At 40.3% G+C, this 23,169-nt stretch overlaps 1 protein-coding gene across 14 annotated transcripts in view; it reads left to right on the forward strand.

The window, feature by feature from the left end:
* The window catches only part of TGFBR3 (transforming growth factor beta receptor 3), a 260,538-nt gene extending 237,615 nt beyond the window's left edge, over positions 1-22,923 (forward strand). For 6 of the 14 annotated variants that reach the window (XM_081486431.1, XM_081486432.1, XM_081486433.1 and 3 more), the window contains 3 exons: positions 6,539-6,580; positions 8,959-9,066; positions 19,505-22,923. In XM_081486431.1, coding sequence (XP_081342557.1) covers positions 6,539-6,580; positions 8,959-9,066; positions 19,505-19,623 — 269 coding nt within the window. In that variant the 3' untranslated portion in view covers positions 19,624-22,923. Of the gene's footprint in view, positions 1-2,968; positions 3,397-6,538; positions 6,581-8,958; positions 9,071-19,504 lie in introns of those variants that run through there. The other 8 variants (XM_081486439.1, XM_081486440.1, XM_081486438.1 and 5 more) reach the window with 4 other exon arrangements.
* The last annotated feature ends 246 nt before the right edge of the window (positions 22,924-23,169 follow it).

The raw sequence follows: 23,169 nt of genomic DNA on the forward strand, positions 1-23,169 counted from the left end.
TATCCTAGATGGAGGTTGAGTCTCAGTTCAGTTCAGTTCAGTCGCTCAGTCGTGTCCGACTCTTTGCAACCCCATGGACCACAGCACGCCAGGTCTCCCTGTCCATCACCAACTCCTGGAGCTTACTCAACTCATGTCCATTGAGTTGGTGATGCCGTACAACCATCTCATCCTCTGTCGTCCCCTTCTCCTCCCGCCTTCAGTCATTCCCAGCATCAGGGTCTTTTCCAGTGAGTCAGTTCTTTGCATCAGGTGGCCAAATTGATTAACAAATATTGAAGTTTCAGCTTCAGCATCAGTCCTTCTAATGAATATTCAGGACTGATTTCCTTTAGGTTGATTCTAGTTTTTAATAAAATCTGCAAGCAACACAGTCATCTGTCCTTTCATATGCCTCTTCCTGGCCTCTTCCCCAGTTCATGCCATATCACATTGGTATGCAGGTTAGCACCCAAATCTCTAATAATTATGAAATGAAAAGAAGGTGAAGAGTTTTAGGGAAAAAAGTCTGTTCCACTGAAGGGTTAAGATATTAGGAAACACGTAAACTATTTAAGAGTCTTAAAGTTTAGGACAAGTTCTGTGACTTTGAATTGTAACTCAAAGAAAAGCCCAGGAAACGTGAATAGTTTATGCATATTATGGTTTATGGCAAAACAATTAAAATAGTTGAGGTGGTGCCATCCTACCATATTTTCTGAAATATCTTGAAATATAGGCATGTTAGTGCTGTTTGCTTTGGATGCTGTGACTGCTTTTTACAGCATTTGAGAACACTTGGGCTTACATAATAAAAATGATTACACCACGTCAGCGATGATTTTTTTTTTTAATGGTGAAAGGGAAAAGTAATCATTTCTCTGAAGTTTAGGGAATATATATATATGTGTGTGTGTGTGTGTATAGGTATATATATGGGGGGAAAATGGGCACAAAATAACATCCCCCAATTTGACATGCTTTATGTACAATCTATAATTCTTAGCAAGTTAAGTGTTTAAAATACTGAATTTTCTCCATATTTCCACCACATAAGTTTTTAAAGATGAAAGTATGCTCAGGACAGCACCTGACATATCATGGGCACTCAGTAAATGTTAATTTCCTTTCCTTCCTCTTAACATCTCAGCCAAAATAGGCTTTCTGGGGGGATTAGAGGGGAGTGAAAGGGCAAGTTGTGAATGTCGGTTGGAAATTAATCCAAGAGAGGCGTTGCTTTTTGGAACACATTTGATTTTTCCAGAACAAAAATACTTTAAAGCACCAGCCAGGTTTTGTCCTCAGGCAGAGGTAAAGATGAGGGGAAGCCGAGGAAAAAGGTGGTAGAAATGCTTAATTAACAGATCAAGACATTCAGTCTCTATTCAGTAAGGGAGAGGTATCATAGGTTTTTTTGTTTGTTTGTTTAATTGTATTCAGTGTGCTTCACATTTTGAAAACCTTCTAGGTTCAAAAATTTCAAATCTAAACAAAAACAAGAAATAGTAGAATGAACTCCTACAAACCATTCATCTGGTTTCCACAATTACCAATTCATAGCCAATTTTGTTTTATTACTTCCTGTCTCTGGATTGTTTTGAAGGAAACCCAGACATTTCATTTGTTTCACAAATATTCCAGTATGCACCTCTAAAGCCTGAGATCCATCAAAAGATCTTGAGTAGAGAACCGAGCATCAGATCATTTAGGAAGAGTACTCTGAAAGCAGCGTGGAGGTTAAGTTGCTAGGGCTTGTATGCAATAATAAAATATATATGATTTTTTGTGAAAGTCACTCAGTCGTGTCTGACTCTTTGCGATCTCATGGACTATACAGTCCATGGAATTCTCCAGGCCATAATACTGGAGTGGGTAGCCTTTCTCTTCTCCAGGGGATCTTCCCAACCCAGGGATCGAACCTAGGTCTCCCACATTGCAGGTGGATTCTTTGCCAGCTGAGCCACATATTTATGGTTATTTATTCCAAAAACATTTATTGAGGATCTACTATATGCTTGGCATATAGTAAACCAATTTTCCTATGTTTGATGCCTTTACAATCTAATGCATAGAGAAAAGCTACCCATTCCAGTATTTTTGCCTGGAGAATTTCATGGACAGAGGAGCCTGACAGGCGAGGGATCAAAAAGAGCCAGACACGACTGAGCAACTAACACTTTGCCTACTTTCATTATAGCTTAAAATAAATATGACAATACAATCTACTGTACTACTGATGTTTTGGGCTGGATAACTCTTTGCTGTGGGTGTTGACCTGTGAATTGTGGAATGTTAAGCAGCACCCCTGGCCTCTGCCTACTGGATGTCCTTAGCAAACCCTTTCACCACCAGTTGTGACAACCCAAAATGTGTCTGGATGTTTCCAAATGTCCCCTGGAGAGGCTAGTGGGCAAAAATCACTCCCAGGTGAGAACCACTGATCTAGTAGAAGGATATAGACAAGTGAGAAGGCAATTACAGTGAATGCCATAAATATTGAAAGAAGCCAGAGAAGAGATTAATTTACAGTGTGGTAAAGTTAGTAAAAACTGTATCTTCAGTGGCCTGCACAAGCTTCTTTATCTCCCCATCCTTCTCTCTGTGCCAAATACTAATAGATGTGGGTACCAGTTAGACACTTCATTTCCCTATGGCCTGCCCAGTCCTGCCATGTTTAGGATAACTGAATTGACAGTGGGAGGACAGAAGTTGTGGTCTGTTACTCATGCATAACCTGAGAAATATCTTTTTTATGAAAACCATGACTAAACAATCTGAGGAGGGAAGTTTTGGTTCTAGAGCCAGACCAAAGTTTGCTCAGAGTATATATGAAAAGATTTAATTCAGAATGTTGATTATAGTTTGTTCTTTCTGTACAGAAATCTTTATTGTTAAAAGTTCTCTTTACAGCAATGGCTAGGATTTCTTTCTTGCAATCGTACCCTTAAACCAAAAGTAAATATTGTTGTGTCCACTCTTTTCCTTTCAGCATGCCAACTCAATTACAGGGTTCCAGTGGAGATCAAACTATTTCAGTTATACTCAGAGTTTATTGGGAATTTTGGAACACAAAAGTAAGGATAAAATCCTTGAACCTCGGTTCTGCAGCCTGTGCTTGTTACCGTTTATGTGCAGAAAGCATGGAGGAACTTCACCTCTGGGGAAATGAGCAACAACTGTTTGTGCTTAGCTGTGTGAGAAGGCCCCTATTTGGGGTGGGGTAAGAGGATTAGGTAATAATGTAAATCCATTAAGAATTTTCAACAGTGTCATCTATCACACAAGCTTTACTGTAAAACCTACATTCTCACATACGAGGTCTCCTTAGGGGAGAATCATTATTTGAAACCTTTTGGGGATTCTGAGTGACAAAGTTTAACCATGAGTGGTTGATTGGATGGAACTCTTCCCAGAAGTGTGTATATTTCTCGCATGATGAACCCTATAGAGACCTTTAAATGCCTTTGGACTTAGTTCAGTGTATCAAACCACTACTTTTTACAAATAGGAGAATTTTGTGGTTAGATGCCCCTACTTCATAGGACCCTTGGGAATTTAAAATGAGAAAATATAAGTGAAGGCTTTTTTGTCGACTGTAAAACACTATACAGTGTACAGATGTTAAGACATCATTGTTGTTGCTTCATTGCTGCCAATAAGGCTGGTGGGGCCAACCTCCAAGAAGACAGTCTCTTATGTGCCTTGTGTAGTTGGTATGTGTTCTGCACACTGAAATACATTTTCTTAAAAACACACAATTATTTTAGTTTTCTTAGTAATTTTATTTAAGTATAACTTGCTCATATATCCTAATCCCAGGGGCACTATGCTGCACAACTCCAGGGGGTACACTTCAATTGTAGTGGCTTTGTTTCATCCCATAGCATTCCTCTCCCTAGAACTAGACCATGATACCCCATGCTTCATGAATGTAATCAACCAGCTGAGATGGTTAATCCTGAGAATTTAACAATCCTGTCTAGCTTCTCTATTTTTATAAACATCAACTCAAATGCTGATTGTTTTGGTCAATTTTTCACAATTATTTTTTTTGCTTTACTTTGGATTCCAGAACAAGGTGTGTGTTCCTTTTTTATTGAATAAAAACGGAGATGAGGAGAGGCACTAAACACATTACTTTTAAACTCTCAAGAACAGGGGTAGAGTCTGTGTGCCAAGACTTAACACACTTTTTCTATAAAGGGCCAGATGGTGAATATGTCCAGTTTGTGGCTTATGGAGTCCCTGCCTCAACTACTTAACTGCAGTTGCAGCCTGAGAGTGACTGTGGACAGTATATAAATGAATGAGTCTCGTTATATTCAAATAAAACTTTATGAATAGATTTGTATTGTGTATAATTTTCACGTCATGAAATATTTTGATTTTTTTTCAATGACTTACAAATATAAAATTCATCTTTAGTTCACTTGTACAAAAATAAATGGTGGACTATGATATGCTGCCCCGTGACCAGTGATACTCTCACTGTTGAGAAGAGCACATAGCTGTGCACAGTTCAGTTCAGTTCAGTCACTCAGTCGTGTCCGACTCTTTGCGACCCCATGAATCACAGCACGCCAGGCCTCCCTCTCCATCACCAACTCCCGGAGTTTACCCAAACTCATGTCCATTGAGTCAGCGATGCCATCCAGCCATCTCATCCTCTGTCGTCCCCTTCTCCTCCTGCCCCCAATTCTTCCCAGCATCAGGGTCTTTTCCAATGAGTCAACTCTTCGCATGAGGTGGCCAAAGTATTGGAGTTTCAGCTTCAACATCAGTCCTTCCAGTGAACACCCAGGGCTGATCTCCTTTAGGATGGACTGGTTGGATCTCCTTGCAGTCCAAGGGACTCTCAAGAGTGCACAAGCATCTGCTTAATCAGTGCTTCTCTAGCTAAGGACAGAGCCACACTCTCCAGTCATTTAGCCTGCTAGGCAGAATGTGGAATCCTGGATCAGCCCCTACCCTGATGCTTTCCAGCTGTGACCTTGGGCTGGTCACATGACAAAGAGTCTCAGACTGCTTTTTTGTAAGATAGTGATAAGAATTCTGTTTCTGCCTCCCTTATGGGGCTGGTTGAAACGTCAAATGAGATCAGGCTCTATAGCCCTCTCTGAACACGAAGGCATTGTATAGAAATGTCAAAGCGTATAAGCATTTTCATCCAGTCTTACTCCAAAATTCCTCTATTGCCTCCGTTTACAAAAAAGTGTGTACGTGCTAAGTCGTTTCAGTCGTGTCCAACTCTTTGCGACTCCATGGACTACAGCCATCCAGGCTCCTCTGTCCATGGAATTCTCCAGGCAAGAATACTGGAGTGGGTTTCCATTCCCTTCTCCAGAGGATCTTCCCGACCCAGGGATCCAAAACAAGTCTCATGCATTGCAGGCAGATTCTTGACCGTCTGAGCCATCAGGGAAGCCTGATGCGTCAAAAAGTACAGCAATATTCTAACTGTCCTTCACTAAGCTTTCTGGTAAAGGCTCTTCTATTCCTGGCCGAGCCCTGAGGGTCTGCAGATGAATAAGATCCAGGCTTTGCCCTGGAGGTGGAAAAAATTAAGAGAATTCAGTTGTGATGTGACACCTTTATAACAAAAGAGGGAGAGGATGAGCAAAAGTGGGAGAGATTTGCTCTGCTGGGGTGGGTATGGGGCTGTGAGAGGGTCAGAGAATGAACGCCTCCCCTGAAAATGCCAGCAGAGCAGGTGGTGCGGGGCGGATACTTGAGGGAATGGCTTGCAACTTGTGATGACATGGAACTGCCTGGAGAAGTGGGGGAACTTAACTTCGAGGAGCCCAGCATGGGTGAGGAACCATTAGGAAAACAGGCTGGAGAGACGTGGGGAGAGGAAGGCAGATCACTCCGTGCCATGCTCACGAGTTTGGACTTTTTTCCCGTAAATGAAGGGAAACCATTGAGTGGTTTAATCAGGGCAATAACATAATCAGCCCTGGACTCTGCAAAAGTCGTTCTGGGGGCACATATGGGGGAGGAAACATTTGGGTTGGGTGCAGTAGTGGAGACCAGGAGAGCAGTTAGAGAAGCTTTGTAATAATGTGGATGCATGAAGAGGAGCTGAACTATAGGACAACAATGGTAGGAGGAGTAATAAAGACGCTTTTTACAATACGTGTGTATGTTAAACAACTTTTTGAAAGTGGAATAATATTAAATACACTGGAGAAACATGATACTTAAAGATACTGCATCCTTTTGTAAGTAAAGAGAAAGGTATATACACATGTGTGCGTGCGCACGCACACACACACATGCATGAACTATCAGACTCAAATTCCTTAAGTTTAGGTGTTTGCTTTCAGTTTTTGTTCAGGTTAGAGAAAGTATACAGTTGATCATTAACAAAGTACAGTGCTTAAAATTTCTGAGTAATCCATGTTACAGTCTTGGTATCTAAATAGAATAATTGACAGACTTTTCACGAAATAGGTATTCACAAATAGAAGAATGTCAGCCTCTACTGAGATTTTGATAACCTCTTGCTTAGAACTTGGTTTCTCTGTAGAATGCATCTTGATTTATGTTTTTGTTTCAGAAACAGGTCCAAGTGTTAAGGAACCGATTCCAATTTCTCCACGTAAGTCTTTATGCAACTGTTTTGAAATAAAGCCTCCTGGGTTTTTATAAGAATGAGTTGGTTACGGAACATTTGCCAGACCCTAAGTTTTGATAAGGAGACTTGTGCTCTCATTCTCCCTCACCCCTGTTTTCTCGTATTTTCTTTTTCCCTTCCTGCATTCTCCTTTCTTTTTTCCTCTCTACCGTTGCCATTTTTAAATATGAATTTGTTGACCCATTGGTATGTATCACCTTAATGGAATGTAGTAGCTTCTTAGTTTTGGAGAAGTTCATCATTTACTTACCTTTAGTGGTTGTGATCTGAAAGACTTAACATGTAGCTATGGAAGTGGTTTGCTTTTTGTATCATCAACTGTATCTTCCTGCTCAGAGAAGCAGTGCTGAAGGAACTAGTTGCTATACCATTAAGGCAATCACTAGTCCAAGGGGTGTTGCGAACACTTGGAAGACAGAGAGAGAGAGAGAGACCAACTGCTACAAAATGATACGTTGAAAATTATCTGGGGCAATTTCATTGCTTATACAGAAGAAAACTCTGACCCAGAAGTGTTTCGGTGACTTCCCCCACGGTTACAATTGGCACCGAGGCAGGCCTAGAGCCTGGGCTTTCTGGCTGTGCACCCAGAACTCATCTAGATAATGTTGCCTGTGGGGAGAAGCTTTACTTTTTCTCCTCCTTAAGACATTCCAGATTTAGTCTCCATGGCTAATTCCATCACGTATACATAAGAATTAGCTTGGAGAGTTTCTTTATGCTAAATACTTTATAAACCATTCTATTAAGAGTACTTATTTTAACAATACCACGGAACAGTATTATGAACCCAGAAAGAGACGCAGATGGACACATTCTCCTATACTCCCGTAGTCTGATTCTCATAAATGACACCTCCGTCTTTAGAACTTTAGAGTATTTTCACTCAAAACTTTTAATCATGCCCTACTTTTCGTCTGTAGGCATGAAAAGACAAGTCATCTTTTAATATCTGTCCTACAGACTAAATTAAATTAGGTTGATGGCTTGGTTTGTCCTAACCTTCTTAATGTTCTTCCCGGTTCTTATTCCTCCTAGGGGATCCCTAGCCCCTTTGCAAACTCCTTTTGTTTACCCCCTGCCTTCAGAAGATAAGATAGTGCTGTCCCATTTTTTAGAAGTTAAATGAACTCTATGGGGCACATGGCTAGAGGAGTAGGAACCAGAACTTGGGAATTTGGATCCTTCAGAATCTTCTCCACAATGTCATACTTTTCCTGAGGCCTTCCTTTTGAGTGCTGGGGCTGGTCTGGGGTCACATTTATCTATCTACACCTGTATCTTAACACTGAAGTGAGCCCTAAGGCAAAGTGATTGAATTTACATAGAGATCAGCTGGAGTCACTTCTGACTGGAGAGGAGCATAGAAACAGTATTGAAGTAACGGAGAGATCCTGTACTTTAATTAATTAATTTTTTTTTTTAAGAGGAAACTTTAGAAATTTTATTCCACTGAAAACCTCTCTTCTTAGAAACTGATCTTTACTTTTTATAAGTGATTCAAAGAAGGTAATTCTCTTAAATGAAAGGAAATGTTCTATTTCTGTGGCCTGGAATTAATTTCAAATGTAAAAATCTTTGCCAAATTGGTTCTATTTATATGTCTTGCTGACCATAAAATTGACATCACTCCCCACTGAGGAGTATTTCCATTTGCCTCATAGAAAGGTCATGGTTGGAAAAGTGTTAAAAAGTAGGTTGTGTTAAATGACACAATAGGTAATTATTGAGAGGGAGGGTTTAAATGTGAGAAGATCAGTGAAAGTTATGTTCTACAGAAACAGCTTATTCTTATTCTGTGTTTTCTCCTTCTCACCACTTTCCTTGCTGTTATCTTTCATGTTTTAAATGTTCATGGAAGTATGTTTGTAAAGTATTTGGCTTGTGGTTTTTGTGTAGTGTCTCACTGTATTTTGTGTAGGGTCTCAATGTTCAATGAATGAGAAGCCAGATTTTGATAATGGAAGTTTACCTTACATTCCCAAGCATCTTGAGCTTTGACTTTCAAGCTCCTTTACTGTTCAAATAATATGTCCTCAGACTGAGGCAATGAACCACAGGCCTAAAGTTTTACAGAGCTGACAAATCTGACTTTTTAGTAAGTTTGATGCTCAAAGTAAATTGCAAACTGAAAGTATCTTGGAAATCTGAGAATTTCATTTTTCTTTTGAGAAAATATTTGCAAGTTACAAATATAGTGTATTTTGTTGGAATCCACTTTTTATCCTCTGAGTTTGTTAGTTGGTTCTCAGCCTTTCTGATGATACTTGTGAAACAAATATAAAATTGCAGCATGTGATACTGATTCACTCAAAGTATGCATTGGTTTCTTATCATTGTAGAGATCTTCCATGGTCTGGACACCCTAACCGTGATGGGCATTGCGTTCGCAGCATTTGTGATTGGAGCACTGCTGACGGGGGCCTTGTGGTACATCTATTCTCACACAGGTTAGTGTGACTGTTGCCTGTCAGTTGGTGCACATCCTGTGTGCCTGGCACACTATAGACATTTGATGTTTCTCTGCATGGATGAATGGATGAAATAATGAATGAAAGAGAGAGAAAGTTCATTCCCACCATTTTCACGTTTATGTATTTGGCATGAATTGGGTTTTACAAAACTATAATTTGTTTTAAGCAGTTGTAGAAAATGAATGTTTAAATACGTTAATTGTATTTCAGATGTTGCTGAAGTTTAGCTTCTAATAAAACTATTTTGTGGTTAGGACTTAATTAAAGAAAGTTAATGTAGACAAACTAGAAACATAAACCATTCACCCAAAGCTGAGAACTTCAGAATAGGCATATAAATGGACAGGAAGTAAGCAAGGAAGCCAAGATTTTATTACCACATCTGCTAAGATGCTGAGCACTGTCCACCAGAGGCCCTAATCAATGGCTTAAACCAGAATTTCTCAACCTTTTTTAAACCCATACCATCTCTTCTTTGATAAGCACTGAATTCTCTTCTCTTTCTTGAAAGTTATTTAAAATTTTAGAGTATTTTTTCATGAACTGTAAATAGAAATAGTCAAACAAAGCAGTTTGTTTTCAAGTTATGTTCTTCCACTCCTAAAAATTATCATGTGCCTTTCTTCCTGCCCCTGACCCCCGAGTCCCAAGGTAGAAACATTCTGGCCTGAACAGAAAGAAAACTTGTTCTGATCCCAAGACAGAATGCAAGCCAGGCTTGGGGAGTCTGTAGCGCGAGAGGAAGGAACAAATGGACTGCTATTTCATAACATCTTTCTTAGGTTCCTTGTAAATATGGGAAGGAAAGACATGCATTTTGAGACATGTCTAGCAAGCTAGTTGGTATTGTCTGTTTTTAAATGCTTATTTACACTGTGAACCTGGATAAGGTACTGAATTGGTCAGTCAGATAGTGGCAGGCACAGACTTTCTGTTTAGAGTTTCATTTATTTTCCATTGAACCAGTGCACACCACGATCTTTGGCCTTACCTTGGGCTGTCTGGGAGTTGGTGATGGACAGACAGGGAGGCCTGGCGTGCTGTGATTCATGGGGTCGCAAAGAGTCGGACACGACTGAGCGACTGAACTGAACTGGGCTGTCTGACTGGCCAATCTGAAGCAATGACTGCTTTCAAGGAAAGAGAAGTATGGAAGGGTGTTTTGAGAAGTCATATCTTAATCCTCATCAGAATCTTCCCTTCAAATACTGCATTCTCTGAGTTATTTTAAATTATGGCAGAAGGAGCAGAATGAACCCTATGGTGCCAAGCACAGGAAAGTCACACAGTCCAAAGCAAATTTTAGGAGTTTAACAGTAAGGCTTTAAGTCCTTAGATTATTGTTCCTAATCAACAACCTTTGAGTGAAGCCAGTTACTCTTAAACAGTGTGGGTTATATGTGATTATTTTTAAAGAGTAAATACTGCTGTCATGGTCCATGGTTGGTAGAATTTGCGGGTGCAGAAGAACTTTGAATGCAGAAGGCAGACTATCAGTTATATGCAGATTAAGCCCCACGTTGTCCAAGGGTCAACTGTCTGTTTCATGTGAGCAAAAGGAAATAAGTCTGTTAAGTGTTAGACTGAGGATATATGGACATCTGTGAATCCATTTAGGAATGTTGTTCTTCATGAAGAGCTTACAAAAGCACTGGAAGGGACAATGTTTAGCAGAGGAGCATCTTTGAGTGAATAATTCTGTTACAGGAGTACTAACACATCCAAATCTCAGACTCACAGTTCTTTGCAACTTTCCCCAATCTCCTGCATGGCTGTACAGTTCTAGAGCTCTTGGCAGCTTATGCTATATATATTAGGAATGAACTTGAAAGTACTCCAAGAAGACTCTGTAGCCCTGAAGATTTCTACAAGGTAGTCACCCACAGATGCTTACCACATACCTGCTGATCATGACTGGCCTTGCTAATAGAGCTACACTCCCAAACTCTGAAATCTGATCTCAGGCCAGGAGGGCCAGGAAGCCAGCTCGAAGCAAAAAAGGGCAACCAAATGGTGTCAGTGTGGGAACAAACCCCACTGAATTCCCTCGGATAATCCCAGACTCTTGTCCACAGATACACTGACAAACCTGGGAAAGAGCAAAACCTGGCTTTATGACATGTATTGCTGCTCATTAAATTCTGAGATGTGTTGTTACTGTTCCCTTCTCCCTGAAAACAGAGACTTAAGGAGTTTTTAAGTTTTGTTAATATAGAAATAGATTTATAAGTAGATTTAAAAACAAAAACCCAAAGCCCTTCCTGTGATGGTTTGTAGCAAAATAAGTTAGGCTCATTTGGAAACTGAAAGGCTTTATAGACACTTGGACTCTAAACTCAAGTCATTTGGATTCTAAACCTGTTAGCATCACAGCTTGAAATGACTTTCTATTCAAAGCTGTAGCCTCTGGTTCATTTTAAAGAGCACTCCTAAGGAATACCAGTGTCATGCAAGAAAGAAAAAGACTTACTGCAGGGCCAAGTGGTAGTTTCCTATTGAGAACACCCTCCATTTCTTACCTGGATCAGCCAGCAGCAAGTTTAGATAAAAAGAAAAGATCATAATGTGGTGGCCAGTGGAAAGAGGTGTCTATACAAACTCTGACTCAGTCCATTCAATTTCTGCAATAATCTAAGCTGTGGAACTCAGACCTTATATGGTATATTTGGGGGTTCAGGCAACATCTGCCTCTGTAGCTAAAATAGTCCTCAGTTTAGATATTTCCCTTTGTGCTTTCCACTCTATCTGCAGCACAGAGCACAGAACCAAGGCTTAGGTTTGAAATGTGGAGATCTACTTATGTACATGGAATACATGTTAGTCCAAAAAATCTGGATCCCTGCTTTTATCATATGACAGCTTTGGGTATAATAATGGATACTTCTGAAAGCTATATTCACTGTCTGGAAAACCCCATTCCTAAAACTTACATTCTCCACTAAGATAGTGCAGAGAGGAGGAGCAGTGAGAGTGGAAATGGTGCTGGAATGGAGTCACAGAATCTTCATGCTCCTGGGAACCTAACAAGGTCAGAGTCCCTAAACTGAATCATGAAGTTCGCAAAAGTTGTGTGCAATATATATCTGTGTTTTGTTTTTTTTTAAGGAGAGGAACAAAAGCATTTATTTATATTATTCAGTAAACTTTGTAGCTTTATCACAATATGTACATAGCTTAAAGGCAGAAATCATCCTCCAAATAGAATTATACTGGTATACGACTTAGCAACTCAACCATCACCATGAATTCATCTGTTGACTCTTCCAGTTATCTCAATCTCCTTTTACACTCAGACGTTCAAACATCAGGTATTCTACTGACTCATTTTCCTCAATACTTTTGAGTTGTAGATGTCCTGTGTCATGGATCCTGTGTCTTCCTCCTTCTTCGTTTAAAGAGAACGTAAGAGAGAAATGTTTTTCACATGTGTGAAAATATCATTTGCATGTCTGAAAATATCCTCATTTTGTATAAACACTAATAGATAGTTTGCCACGGTATAGAATTTTAGACTTCAAGTGTTTTTTCTTCAGAATTTTGAAAGCACACCTCACTGACTTTTAGCTCTGAAGATTGCTTTTAGGAAATTTAAAGTCATTCAGATTCCTAATCTGTTTTTTTTTTTTTCTTTCTGGAAGAAACTTTATAATGACAGTGCCTGCAGTGCCTGATGTAGGTATATTTTCATTCATTATACTGGGCATTAATTGAGGCCTTTCAGTCTAGAAACTATGTCCTTTATTGTTGAGAATTTTTAGAATTATTTATTTTTTTCTTGCCCATGTTTTTTCTGTTCTCTCATTCTAGAAATCTTCTTATTTGAAAGTTGAACTTCTTGAATTGTGCTGTAATTCTCCTCTTCTTATTGCACACAACCCTTTCTCCATATTTTCCCCTTCTTTTCTAGGAGATTTCTTCATTTTTATCTTTCAGTTTCTTATTGCATTTTTAATATTGCCTTCAAGTTTGTTAATTCCAAGAAGTTTTTCCCATGAGTTAAAGAAACTTGTCCTACTCTTGTCTTATGGGTACAATATCTTATCTCTCTGAGAATATTAATATAGAATTATTTAAGAATAGGGAAGTTCTGAGCTTGTGGGTGGAACATATTGATTTTGAACTTCACTTAGGGTGATCTGCTGCTGCTGCTAAGTCGCTTCAGTCGTGTCCGACTCTGTGTGACCCCATAGACGGCAGCCCACCAGGCTTCCCCATCCCTGGGATTCTCCAGGCAAGAACACTGGAGTGGGTTGCCATTTCCTTCTCCAGTGCATGAAAGGGAAAAGTGAAAGTGAAATCACTCAGTCGTGTCCGACTCTTAGTGATCCCATGGACTGTAGCCTACCAGGCTCCTCCATCCATGGGATTTTCCAGGCAAGAGTACTGGAGTGGGGTGCCACTGCACTGGGCCTTTTATTGAGGAACTCCTGATATCACATCTTTGGATCTTTCCTCTTGAGTTCATCATGTTTTCTGTGAAACAGGTTTTCCTGTTTCCTTCTTGGAGGTTATAGATCAGGCTGTCAACATTCCGGGGGTCACAACATTCAATATGTAGGTGTTTTGTTCTCCTCTGTCATTGTGTTTCTCTACCGTCAATTGTGCTGGTGTTGTCATTCCCAGAACCCTAGTTTCATTCTCCTCAGAGAGTAACCTTCTGTTTAACAGGCTTCTGTTCAACAATCCTTAGTTGAATACACCATGTGTTCTTAAAGCAGAAGTCAAGCACATACCCAGGTCCACCTGAATCATGTCTTTTTTTTTTATAAATTTATTTATTTTAGTTGGGGGCTAATTACTTTACAATATTGTAATAGTTTTTGCCATACATTGACATGAATCAGCCATGGGTTTACATGTGTTCCCCTTCCTGGACCCCCCACCTACCTCCCTCCCCATCCCATCCCTCTGGGTCATCCCATTGCCCCGGCCCTGAGCCCTTGTCTCATGCATCGAACATGGAATGGTGTTCTGTTTCACATATGATAATATGCATGTTTCAATGCTATTCTCCCAGAACGTCCCACCCTCACCTTCTCCCTCAGAGTCCATAAAATTGTTCTATGCATCTGTGTCTCTTATTCTGTCTCGCATATAGGGTTATCGTTACCATCTTTCAAATTCCATATATATGCATTAGTATACTGTATTGTTGTTTTTCTTTCTGGCTTACTTCACTCTGTATAATGGGCTCCAGTTTCATCCATCTCAGTAGAACCGATTCAAATGTATTTTTTTTAATGGCTGAGTAATATTCCATTGTGTATATGTACCACAGCTTCCTTATCCATTCGTCTGCTGATGGACATCTAGGTTGCTTCCATGTCCTGGCTATTGTAAACAGTGCTGCGATGAACATTGGGATACACGCGTCTCTTTCAATTCTGGTTTCCTCGGTGTATATGCCCAGCAGTGGGATTGCTGGGTCATATGGCAGTTCTATTCCCAGTTTTTGAAGGAATCTCCACACTGTTCTCCATAGTGGCTGTACTAGTTTGCATTCCCACCAACAGTGTAAGAGGGTTCCCTTTTCTCCACACCCTCTCCAGCATTTATTGCTTGTAGACTTTTGGATAGCAGCCATTCTGACTGGTGTGAAATGATACCTCATTGTGGTTTTGATTTGCATTTCTCTAATAATGAGTGATGTTGAGCCTCTTTTCATGTGTTTGTTAGCCATCTGTATGTCTTCTTTGGAGAAATGTCTGTTTAGTTCTTTGGCCCATTTTTTGATTGGGTCGTTTATTTTTCGGGAATTCAGCTGCAGAAGTTGCTTGTATATTTTTGAGATTAATTGTTTGTCTGTTGCTTCATTTGCTATTATTTTCTCCCATTCTGAAGGCTGTCTTTTCACCTTGCTTATAGTTTCCTTTGTTGTGCAAAAGCTTTTAAGTTTAATTAGGTCCCATTTGTTTATTTTTGCTTTTATTTCCAATATTCTGGGAGGTGGGTCATGGAGGATCCTGCTGTGATTTATGTCAGAGAGTGTTTTGCCTATGTTTTCCTCTAGGAGTTTTATAGTTTCTGGTCTTACGTTTAGATCTTTAATCCATTTTGAGTTTATTTTTGTGTACGGTGTTAGGAAGTGTTCTAGTTTCATTCTTTTACAAGTGGTTGACCAGTTTTCCCAGCACCACTTGTTAAAGAGATTGTCTTTTCTCCATTGTATATTCTTGCCTCCTTTGTCGAAGATAAGGTGTCCGTATGTGCGTGGGTTTATCTCTGGGCTTTCTATTTTGTTCCATTGATCTATATTTCTATCTTTGTGCCAGTACCATGCTGTCTTGATGACTGTGGCTTTGTAGTAGAGCCTGAAGTCAGGCAGGTTGTGAATCATGTCTTTTAATTAGGAGTGTCTCTGGAGGCTTCAGATGTTTCTAGAAGTCTGAAGCTTCTCCATACTCCCAAATGTAATTCAGAAACAGCAAGAAGATCAGCTAAAGTGTGACTAAAGTTGGAGGCAAGAGGCTAAGTTACAGGGATCAGAAAGATGCAGGTGGAATAGATGGAAACCCTTGTATGACTGGAAAGAAGGCAGGATCCACTCTTTTCACCCAAGTGCTCAGGTTGAGTTCAACTAAGATGCCCATGGAAAACCAAAGTGCAAGTGTGAAACAGGCTGATCACATTGCAGTAATATTGAAAGAAAGTGGGAAGCAGAATATTTTGAAAGATTTTGCTTCCTTCCTTGGAACATTTCTTCTTTCTCCATAACTTATAACAACATCTAATTCATTCCTGCAAAGTTTTGCCTGCAAAAGGAAAGTCTTTCAGCTTGAAAAGTGAGGAGGAGCAATTTTTGAAAATGGTGAATAGTGATGGGAAGCTTCTCTAAAGGTGGTCTAGTTCGCTATCCTTACCAGAGTGAGTTTGTGAAATAGTTACAATTAGGATATCAAGAGATTGAGACAATTGGTACAAAATTGCAACCCACACATAGGCCTAAGAGGGAAATACCTTTGTTTTCTCTGCAGTGTCAAGTAATGTTGAGGATGAATCACCCCCAGGCACATGGTTTTCAATCCAATGCTTAAATATCTCCCAAGAAAGAAATTCCACAAATTCCCACTATAACTAACCAATCCTCATAATGAGCAAGCTCCCTTCTGTGTGACCTAAATCTCTATCACTGCCATTTAAACTCATTTCCTCGTGTTCTGCCCTCCAGGGAGATAAAGAACACCTGTCTGCTCCTCTCTAATAATTCTCTGTGGCCAGTATTTGCAACCTATCTGCTTTGGGGTAAATAATTGAGATTCCTCTCACTTTTCTTTAAAATTCTTCTGTTCTTGTTTCCCCATAGAGCTTCTCCATGCTATTCACATCTTAAAGTTTCTTCTGTAGGACCTGCCATGCTAAAATACAGGGATAAGAATCCAGTTGTAAACTGCCAAAAAGTGGCAGGAAATCAGATCTGAACAGCTCCATGCTAAACTGAAGAAAGGAAACGGGTTATCCCTTAAAATATGGGTTTTTTTTTTCTGTTTCTAAGGGCATCTCTGGCAATATCAAGGCTTAGCAGCAGGCTAATGCATGAGCTGAGTGGGATGAATCTTTGGCGTAACACACCCTTATCCTGAGGACAACATGTGCCAGATACGTCTTTTCCCTACTCACTCTCCTTCCCAAGGGTCTCTTCCTCCATGGTTTGAGATTTTAGGAACAAAGCACGAAGACTAAACACATTTCTTCTTATGGCCGAGTTTGAAATCCATGGTCAAGGGGCCTTCCTTGAACTTGCATTTGCTAAGTGGGCCTGCTCTGCGTAGCCCTGCGGTCCTTACTGCCCATCTTCTCCAGAAGGAGGCTGGTTGTATTTGTCACCCGGGGGATATTTTGAAGAAACTCAGTGCTCCAAGACATCAGAGGTCACTGTGCTAGAGAGCAGAAAACCAAAGGACACATCTCAGAAAACCTAAGGGACTCTGTTGGCTTTTTAAGCAGAAACATCTGCACGTTAAACTTTTGTTTCTCATGGTGGATTTTTCTATAGTGCCACTTGCGTCTGACAGTGAGAAAACTTTTCTTGATTTCTCAAAAGGTAAAAGTTTTTTAACAACTTGGTTATAATGAGAACTCTCACATCTTACATGTGAAAATAGACCCAGGGCTAGAAGGGATAGTCTAAAGAGGATGTTTTCAACATTTCCAAGCAGATTCTCTGACAGAGATTCTCCTTGGCACACTGTTGGCTCAAAGCCAGGGGATTATTGGGTTAAGTTGACTTGTTCACCCTGGTGAAATGGATCTTGCAATCTTGAGTATAGGGGACTTCTTTGTTTTGTTTTGCTTGGGGTTTCATTTTGGACAGTGTTTTGTATCAGCAGCACAAGAGTTTCCAAAACTCTGGAATTTGAGAGACCTTTTTAATGGGTAATGATTAAAATAAACTGACATGGCAACAAATTATATTTGGCAAATAGACATCGGAAAGCAAATATTCAGACTTCCTGGGCAGGGCGTAGTACTGGCACTTTTCCTGAATGTGACTAAACATGCACATATCGCATTCGGGATGAGACAGACTTGTTCACTGTCAGTAGGACAAGCCAAGGCCTTCTTGCTGATTTAGCCGCTATCAGGCCAAACAAACGAAGCCCAGGTGAGCCAAAGTGGGGAGGGTGGTATGTTGACTTACCTCCTACTTTTCTGATATATCCTTTATTTAAATGGGGAAGAGGTATTTTTAAAATGTCCTTCACAACAGTCATATTAGTCCTGCTAATTGATAACAATGAGAATGGGTGTGGATCCACATGTGGGTTGGCAGGGGGCTGAATTTTTCAAGCTGATCACGAGTTGTTCCAGTCTCTAGAGGTTTGGGGCTTTTTTTCTGATAGCCGTAAGAATTCAGAATAGCTAACAGATTTAATTTCCTTTTAGAAAGAAAGTTCCCACTCTGGGGAAAGTGGATTTCTGGCAGAAAGTCACTGTCATTGAGGCAAACATCCCTGCCTTTAATTAAATGCACACATGAAGGGTAGAGGGCAGCGCTAGAAAGGGTCCAAAATATAGATTGCCAAAAAAAAAGAGTGAAAATACAATGTTTCTCTGCTCTGAGAAATATTGACCCACAATTCCCTCTCCATCCCTCCAATCCCAGAAGAATAGACAATCAGAGAAAATACGGCATGAGCCAAATATGCAACAAGCATGTGAAGACCCTGAGGTTGAAGCCTGAATGTGTGTTGTCACTAGGTGGTTCCTAAATGGGTGACGGGGAAAGCTGTACCACATGAGCTGCTTCTCTGTTTTGTGGAACTGCTGTTTTGGCAGAGGTTTTTGAGGGGTAACGGGCCGAGTTCCTGTGCTTGGAGGGCAGAGCCTTTGCTGGTGTGTTTTGTTTTAACGAAGAGGCCAGAGGGTTGCTTATCTCCGGCAGAGAGCTGTGTGTTTCAGGCTGACAGGAAAGAGGAGGCTCACTCATAAACAGACCTGGCCCTCTGGGGCTTCCCACATTGGAGCGGGGAGACCACTGACCAGAAGTTTATGAAGTTTACGCTTTGACTTTTCAAAGAAAATGCTGTGTTTGTCATCGGAGAGCCTTGATTGCTTTTCCCTACCTAGAGCCATTTTTTTGAGGGCTGCTCTGAGGCCAGTTTTGTTGAAAAAGATAGCTCTAGAGCTCTTTGCTGTGCTAAATGCAAACCATGTGTGTGACCCAAGGTCTCCTCCCTCCCTACAGTCCTGCGCACTTGGCGCAAGGAATGGGCTTAGCTAAAATGCAGTGGGGTGTGTGATGAAAAGTAGGGTACTTGATGTGTGAGGAGATACTCAGGCTGCAAACCTCAGGATGGAGGGGTGTTCCTGGCAACCACAGTCCCTTGTGCGACAGCTAAACCCCTTCTTCAAAAGGTTTTTCTGAGCACCGGGTCTTCCCACCTCCATTTCTCAGGTGTGGGTCCTGTGCTCGTCACACAGCACTCTCTGCTACAGCTAGGGTGAAACCTTGGCATCACCACCCTTATTTTGACCAGGTGTATTCAGAAAAAGGCCTCCAAACTGCCAAGGTGATCTCATTACAGTTTAAAGGTCTCATTCTCCAAACCCTCTGATACCTTTATGAAAGGAGATGTTCCCTGAATACAGGTGCTGGTCAGTTGGACCACACAGTACAGATGACGGTGGTTTCTTCAAAGGTTGTAGGCACTGAAATCCTGGGCATTCATCCTCAACTATTAGGAGGTATTTGCCCCTATTAACTGTCTGTCAGTCACCTTGAAAACATTCTCTTTTCCCTGCACAAGGGGCTTTAAAAACAAAACAAAACGGCAACAAGTAGAAACAGCTTCATGATGGGAGGCCTTCTGATCTAGCTGCTTCTGCCCATGGTTGAGAAGAGTCCCAGATGAAATGGTCTTTCCAGAAATGAACACATGTAACATGCGTCTCTCCTTTTCTGTACTGACTGCAGGAGAGACAGCAGGAAGGCAGCAAGTGCCCACGTCCCCGCCAGCTTCAGAGAACAGCAGCGCAGCCCACAGCATTGGCAGCACGCAGAGCACACCCTGCTCCAGCAGCAGCACGGCCTAGCCTGCCCCGCCCGCCAGCAAGGGCAGGCCTGGGGGCCCACACCTGTGTCCAGATTCCAGGCTCGGAAGGCTCAACTGCTGTTCCCTTGTAAAGAGAGTGAATTTCAGTATAACCATCACCTGTTGTGTTCACCCCCCACCCAGGGCTGACATAATCGGGCCCCCTGGACTTCTGTAACACACTAGATTCATGTGAGAAAGCTAAGGTGGTGGCCTTCTCCACCAGCCCCTCACAGGCTTGGGGGTTTTCAATGTGAAACACATGCCAGTTTTTAAAATGCTGCTTTGTCCAGGTAAGAGCATCCATAATTTGAAGCCCTGCCTTTTACCCAGATGCAAGGAGTTGGTAAAAGGAATAGCCAGATAGTAGAGCCAGTGAGGAGATGTGGCCAAAGATTATTTTCTAACTGAACCAAGATGTAAAACAAAAGAAATGCTTCAGGACTTTTTAAGTGTGTTCCTCCATGTCTAATTTGCACCTTCAGGATGCACACTTCTCACCTTGCTGCCACACTTGTGGGACCGCTGTGTCAGCTTGATGGGTGCTCCCCCGGGACTGCATCCTGACACACATCAAGGCAACATTCCTTTCTTGTGCCCTGGGCCAAAACCAGTGCTGAGTTCCTTATCAGCTTCCTCCTTCTCCTCACACTCACACACCAACTGCAAAAATGTCTTAACGCAAAGTTTGTATTTCTTTATAGGCATATAGAAATTGAAAATGGCCAAAATCTGGGACTGCAGATTTATGCCCATTTATGACACTGTGCTCTACTAAATGAATGTGTAAACAGGGGCAAAATTCTTTTGTAAAGCTGAGGAGGAATTTGCACAGTGATACATATACCAGTACACGTATATTATATGTCATTTGGCACTTTTGTTTTTTCAGTTGGAGAAAATTCATTCCCGTTTAGAAAATGTCCTACACCTTCAGAGTTGTTTATTCTTAAACAGTTTTGGGAGAATTAATGTTTCCATGCAAAACATGTCAGCGTTTTTAATAGACTCTTTTGTAAGCACCAAGCTCTTACAAGTTGCAAATGTATGGCAGATTCTTTTGGTTTTCTGTTGGTTATCTGAACAGCGTCACCAATTCTGCCAAGAAAGAGATGAGATATGGAAAAAGGCACTCATTTGGATGCTTTAGTTTTCTTGCCTTAAATATATCACCAAACTCAAAAAGAATTTGAGGTAAATTTTATTAAAATGGAGTATCAATAATATGCCACTTTGCAGCTAAAATAAGCTCAACTGATACCTCTATGTTAAAAAAAAGATGCCAGAGGAAAGTGTCCATGCCAAATCACTTACTACTGAAGATAACTTGATTGCCAGTAAATATTATTCTTTTACCAGAATTCTCCCAAACAACTCAGAACTCTACAAATAAAACAGGCTAGATTCTACATCTAAAATACTCACAAGCAAATCTAAATGCTCTTAAAATAAGGAAGCTGTGCCTGGTTCTCTGTGAATGGAGCCTTAAGTAGGAAATGTTGGTGTTGCCCGAGACTGGAGGGCAGTGTCTACAAGGCAAATAGGTGGAGATTGACAGTCATTATTACCCCACAATAGAGTCCTGCTCTGATTGATTTGATAGTTATAAACATTCAGTCAAGATGATTTTAACCAAAGCAGATTGAGGGCTAAGATTTCCAGGCTATCTACATTGATAATTTTGCAGATTTCTACAAATAAAGATAGGGGATTAGAAAAAAAAATTTGCCTTCAGTTAACTATATTTTTAACATAAAGGTATCAGCATGGAGGACTTAGATTACGCTACCTGTGTTTGAAAATAACGCGCTTTGCCTAACCTTCAGCAGAATGTATTGTTTTAGCATATTCTATGTATAAAAAAGTTTAAAGATGTCTTCAAAGAAGACTAGAGTCTTTAAGTCACTTATAGCTATATTTTACTACAAAAGTCTGTGTATAAAGATATATTTAAGTGTTTTAGATAAATTTAAGTTACTCCATATGAAATGTTTAATTTCAGTTACTGTGAATTCTTTTGATCAGTTCTTTGCTTTTTAAAAATCCCTGTCCATCTTGTTAAAAAGAAAATTAACTATTAAGAGGTATTAAAAGATCCAGTTCTTAGATGGACAGGGTTTAAAACCTTTTGTAATATATTCAAATGTATATTTTTGAGAGAGATGCTGCATTGCCAATGATTTTATAAATAATTTAAAATTAATTTACAAATTTATGGATGCAAGCCAAGAGATTTTAAAAGAGAAGAAGTCAACTTTTATGTATTTGGGTCTTACTATCCAGAAGTATTATTCAGATCAAGAAATTCATGTTGATGAAACCTGATCCTGTGTTATTGGAGAGTGAATGTCATTAAGTATTTCTGAAATGTTTCTAAAAAGTGAACATTTAAAAAATACTGTGTTTTCTCCCTACCTTCCTGTTATAGCATTTCCAATTGCTTCATACTTCACAGTTTTAATGAATACAAAGTATAAGCTCTACTTTATAACACATCCTATAAGTTTCTTTAAAACAGTTTTTATATTCCAGTTAAATTTCTCTATTTGAAAACTCTTTTGTTACTGCTGCAGGTTACACCCTTCGTTCGCAGAGGCCATTTTGTTTTGTTTGTTTTATGCTAAAGCTATTGTTGAAATGCTCTAAATTCCAAGGCAGATTGTCTGTGTAATACCCTACAGCTTTTCACCACGTGGTGTGTACCAGCCATTACTCTGTATTTGAAAAGTCAGATTCCTTATGTCAAAGCTGTTTCTATAGCATTTTCTAAACAAAACAAAAGATCTTTTCCTTGTCTGTAATGAGATTGTAAACCCATTTCCTGTGTGTGTTCTGTGGTGGGTGTGGTTGTGAGTGTGTGTGGGGGTGCGCACCTGCGTGCTGGTCTTTTGTACTGTAACTACCTCATGGTTTGAGTGATGGTTGTACTGCTGATTGTGTTAACAGAGCACATTTTGTTGAGTGACTCGTGCGTGTGATTTTTTCCTGTTTGTTTTAGCTGGGGGTTGTTCATGAAACCGACAGATGTTTTTCTAAAAAGGACTATTATCAGTTTCAAAATACAATACTTCTCTCTTCTGGTTTTTCCTGAATGAGCCTGATTTTGTTGCTGTTTTTCATCTATGAGGGTAAAAAGAGTACCCTGAAAATCCCTGTGGCCAGTTTGAGCACCCCTGTTGTACTCTTTTTCTCTGTTCAGTGTGTCAACAATTTTGTGAACATGCTTAGATGTATAGTTTTGATAACCACAGTTTTAAATCCTTTATCTGTGCGTAATAAAAAGATATATATCAATTATTAATACGTGTCTTGCTTGGTCATCATTAAATCCTCCCCTTGGGCTGATATAACCCTTGTTCATGGCCTTTCTTCTAAATTTATCATCTGCTACAACTGTGTTGGGGCTTCCCAGGTAGCTCAGTGGTAAAGAACCCACTTGCCAATGCAGGAGATGCAAGAGATGTGGGTTTTATCCCTGGATCAGGAAGATCCCCTAAAGGAAGAAATGGCTACCCACTCCAGTACTCTTGCCTGGGAAATCCCATGG

Source organism: Giraffa tippelskirchi, chromosome 5 (assembly GCF_054371585.1).
Source record: "Giraffa tippelskirchi isolate mGirTip1 chromosome 5, T2T-mGirTip1v1.2.pri, whole genome shotgun sequence".
NCBI classification, from domain to species: Eukaryota; Metazoa; Chordata; class Mammalia; order Artiodactyla; family Giraffidae; genus Giraffa; species Giraffa tippelskirchi.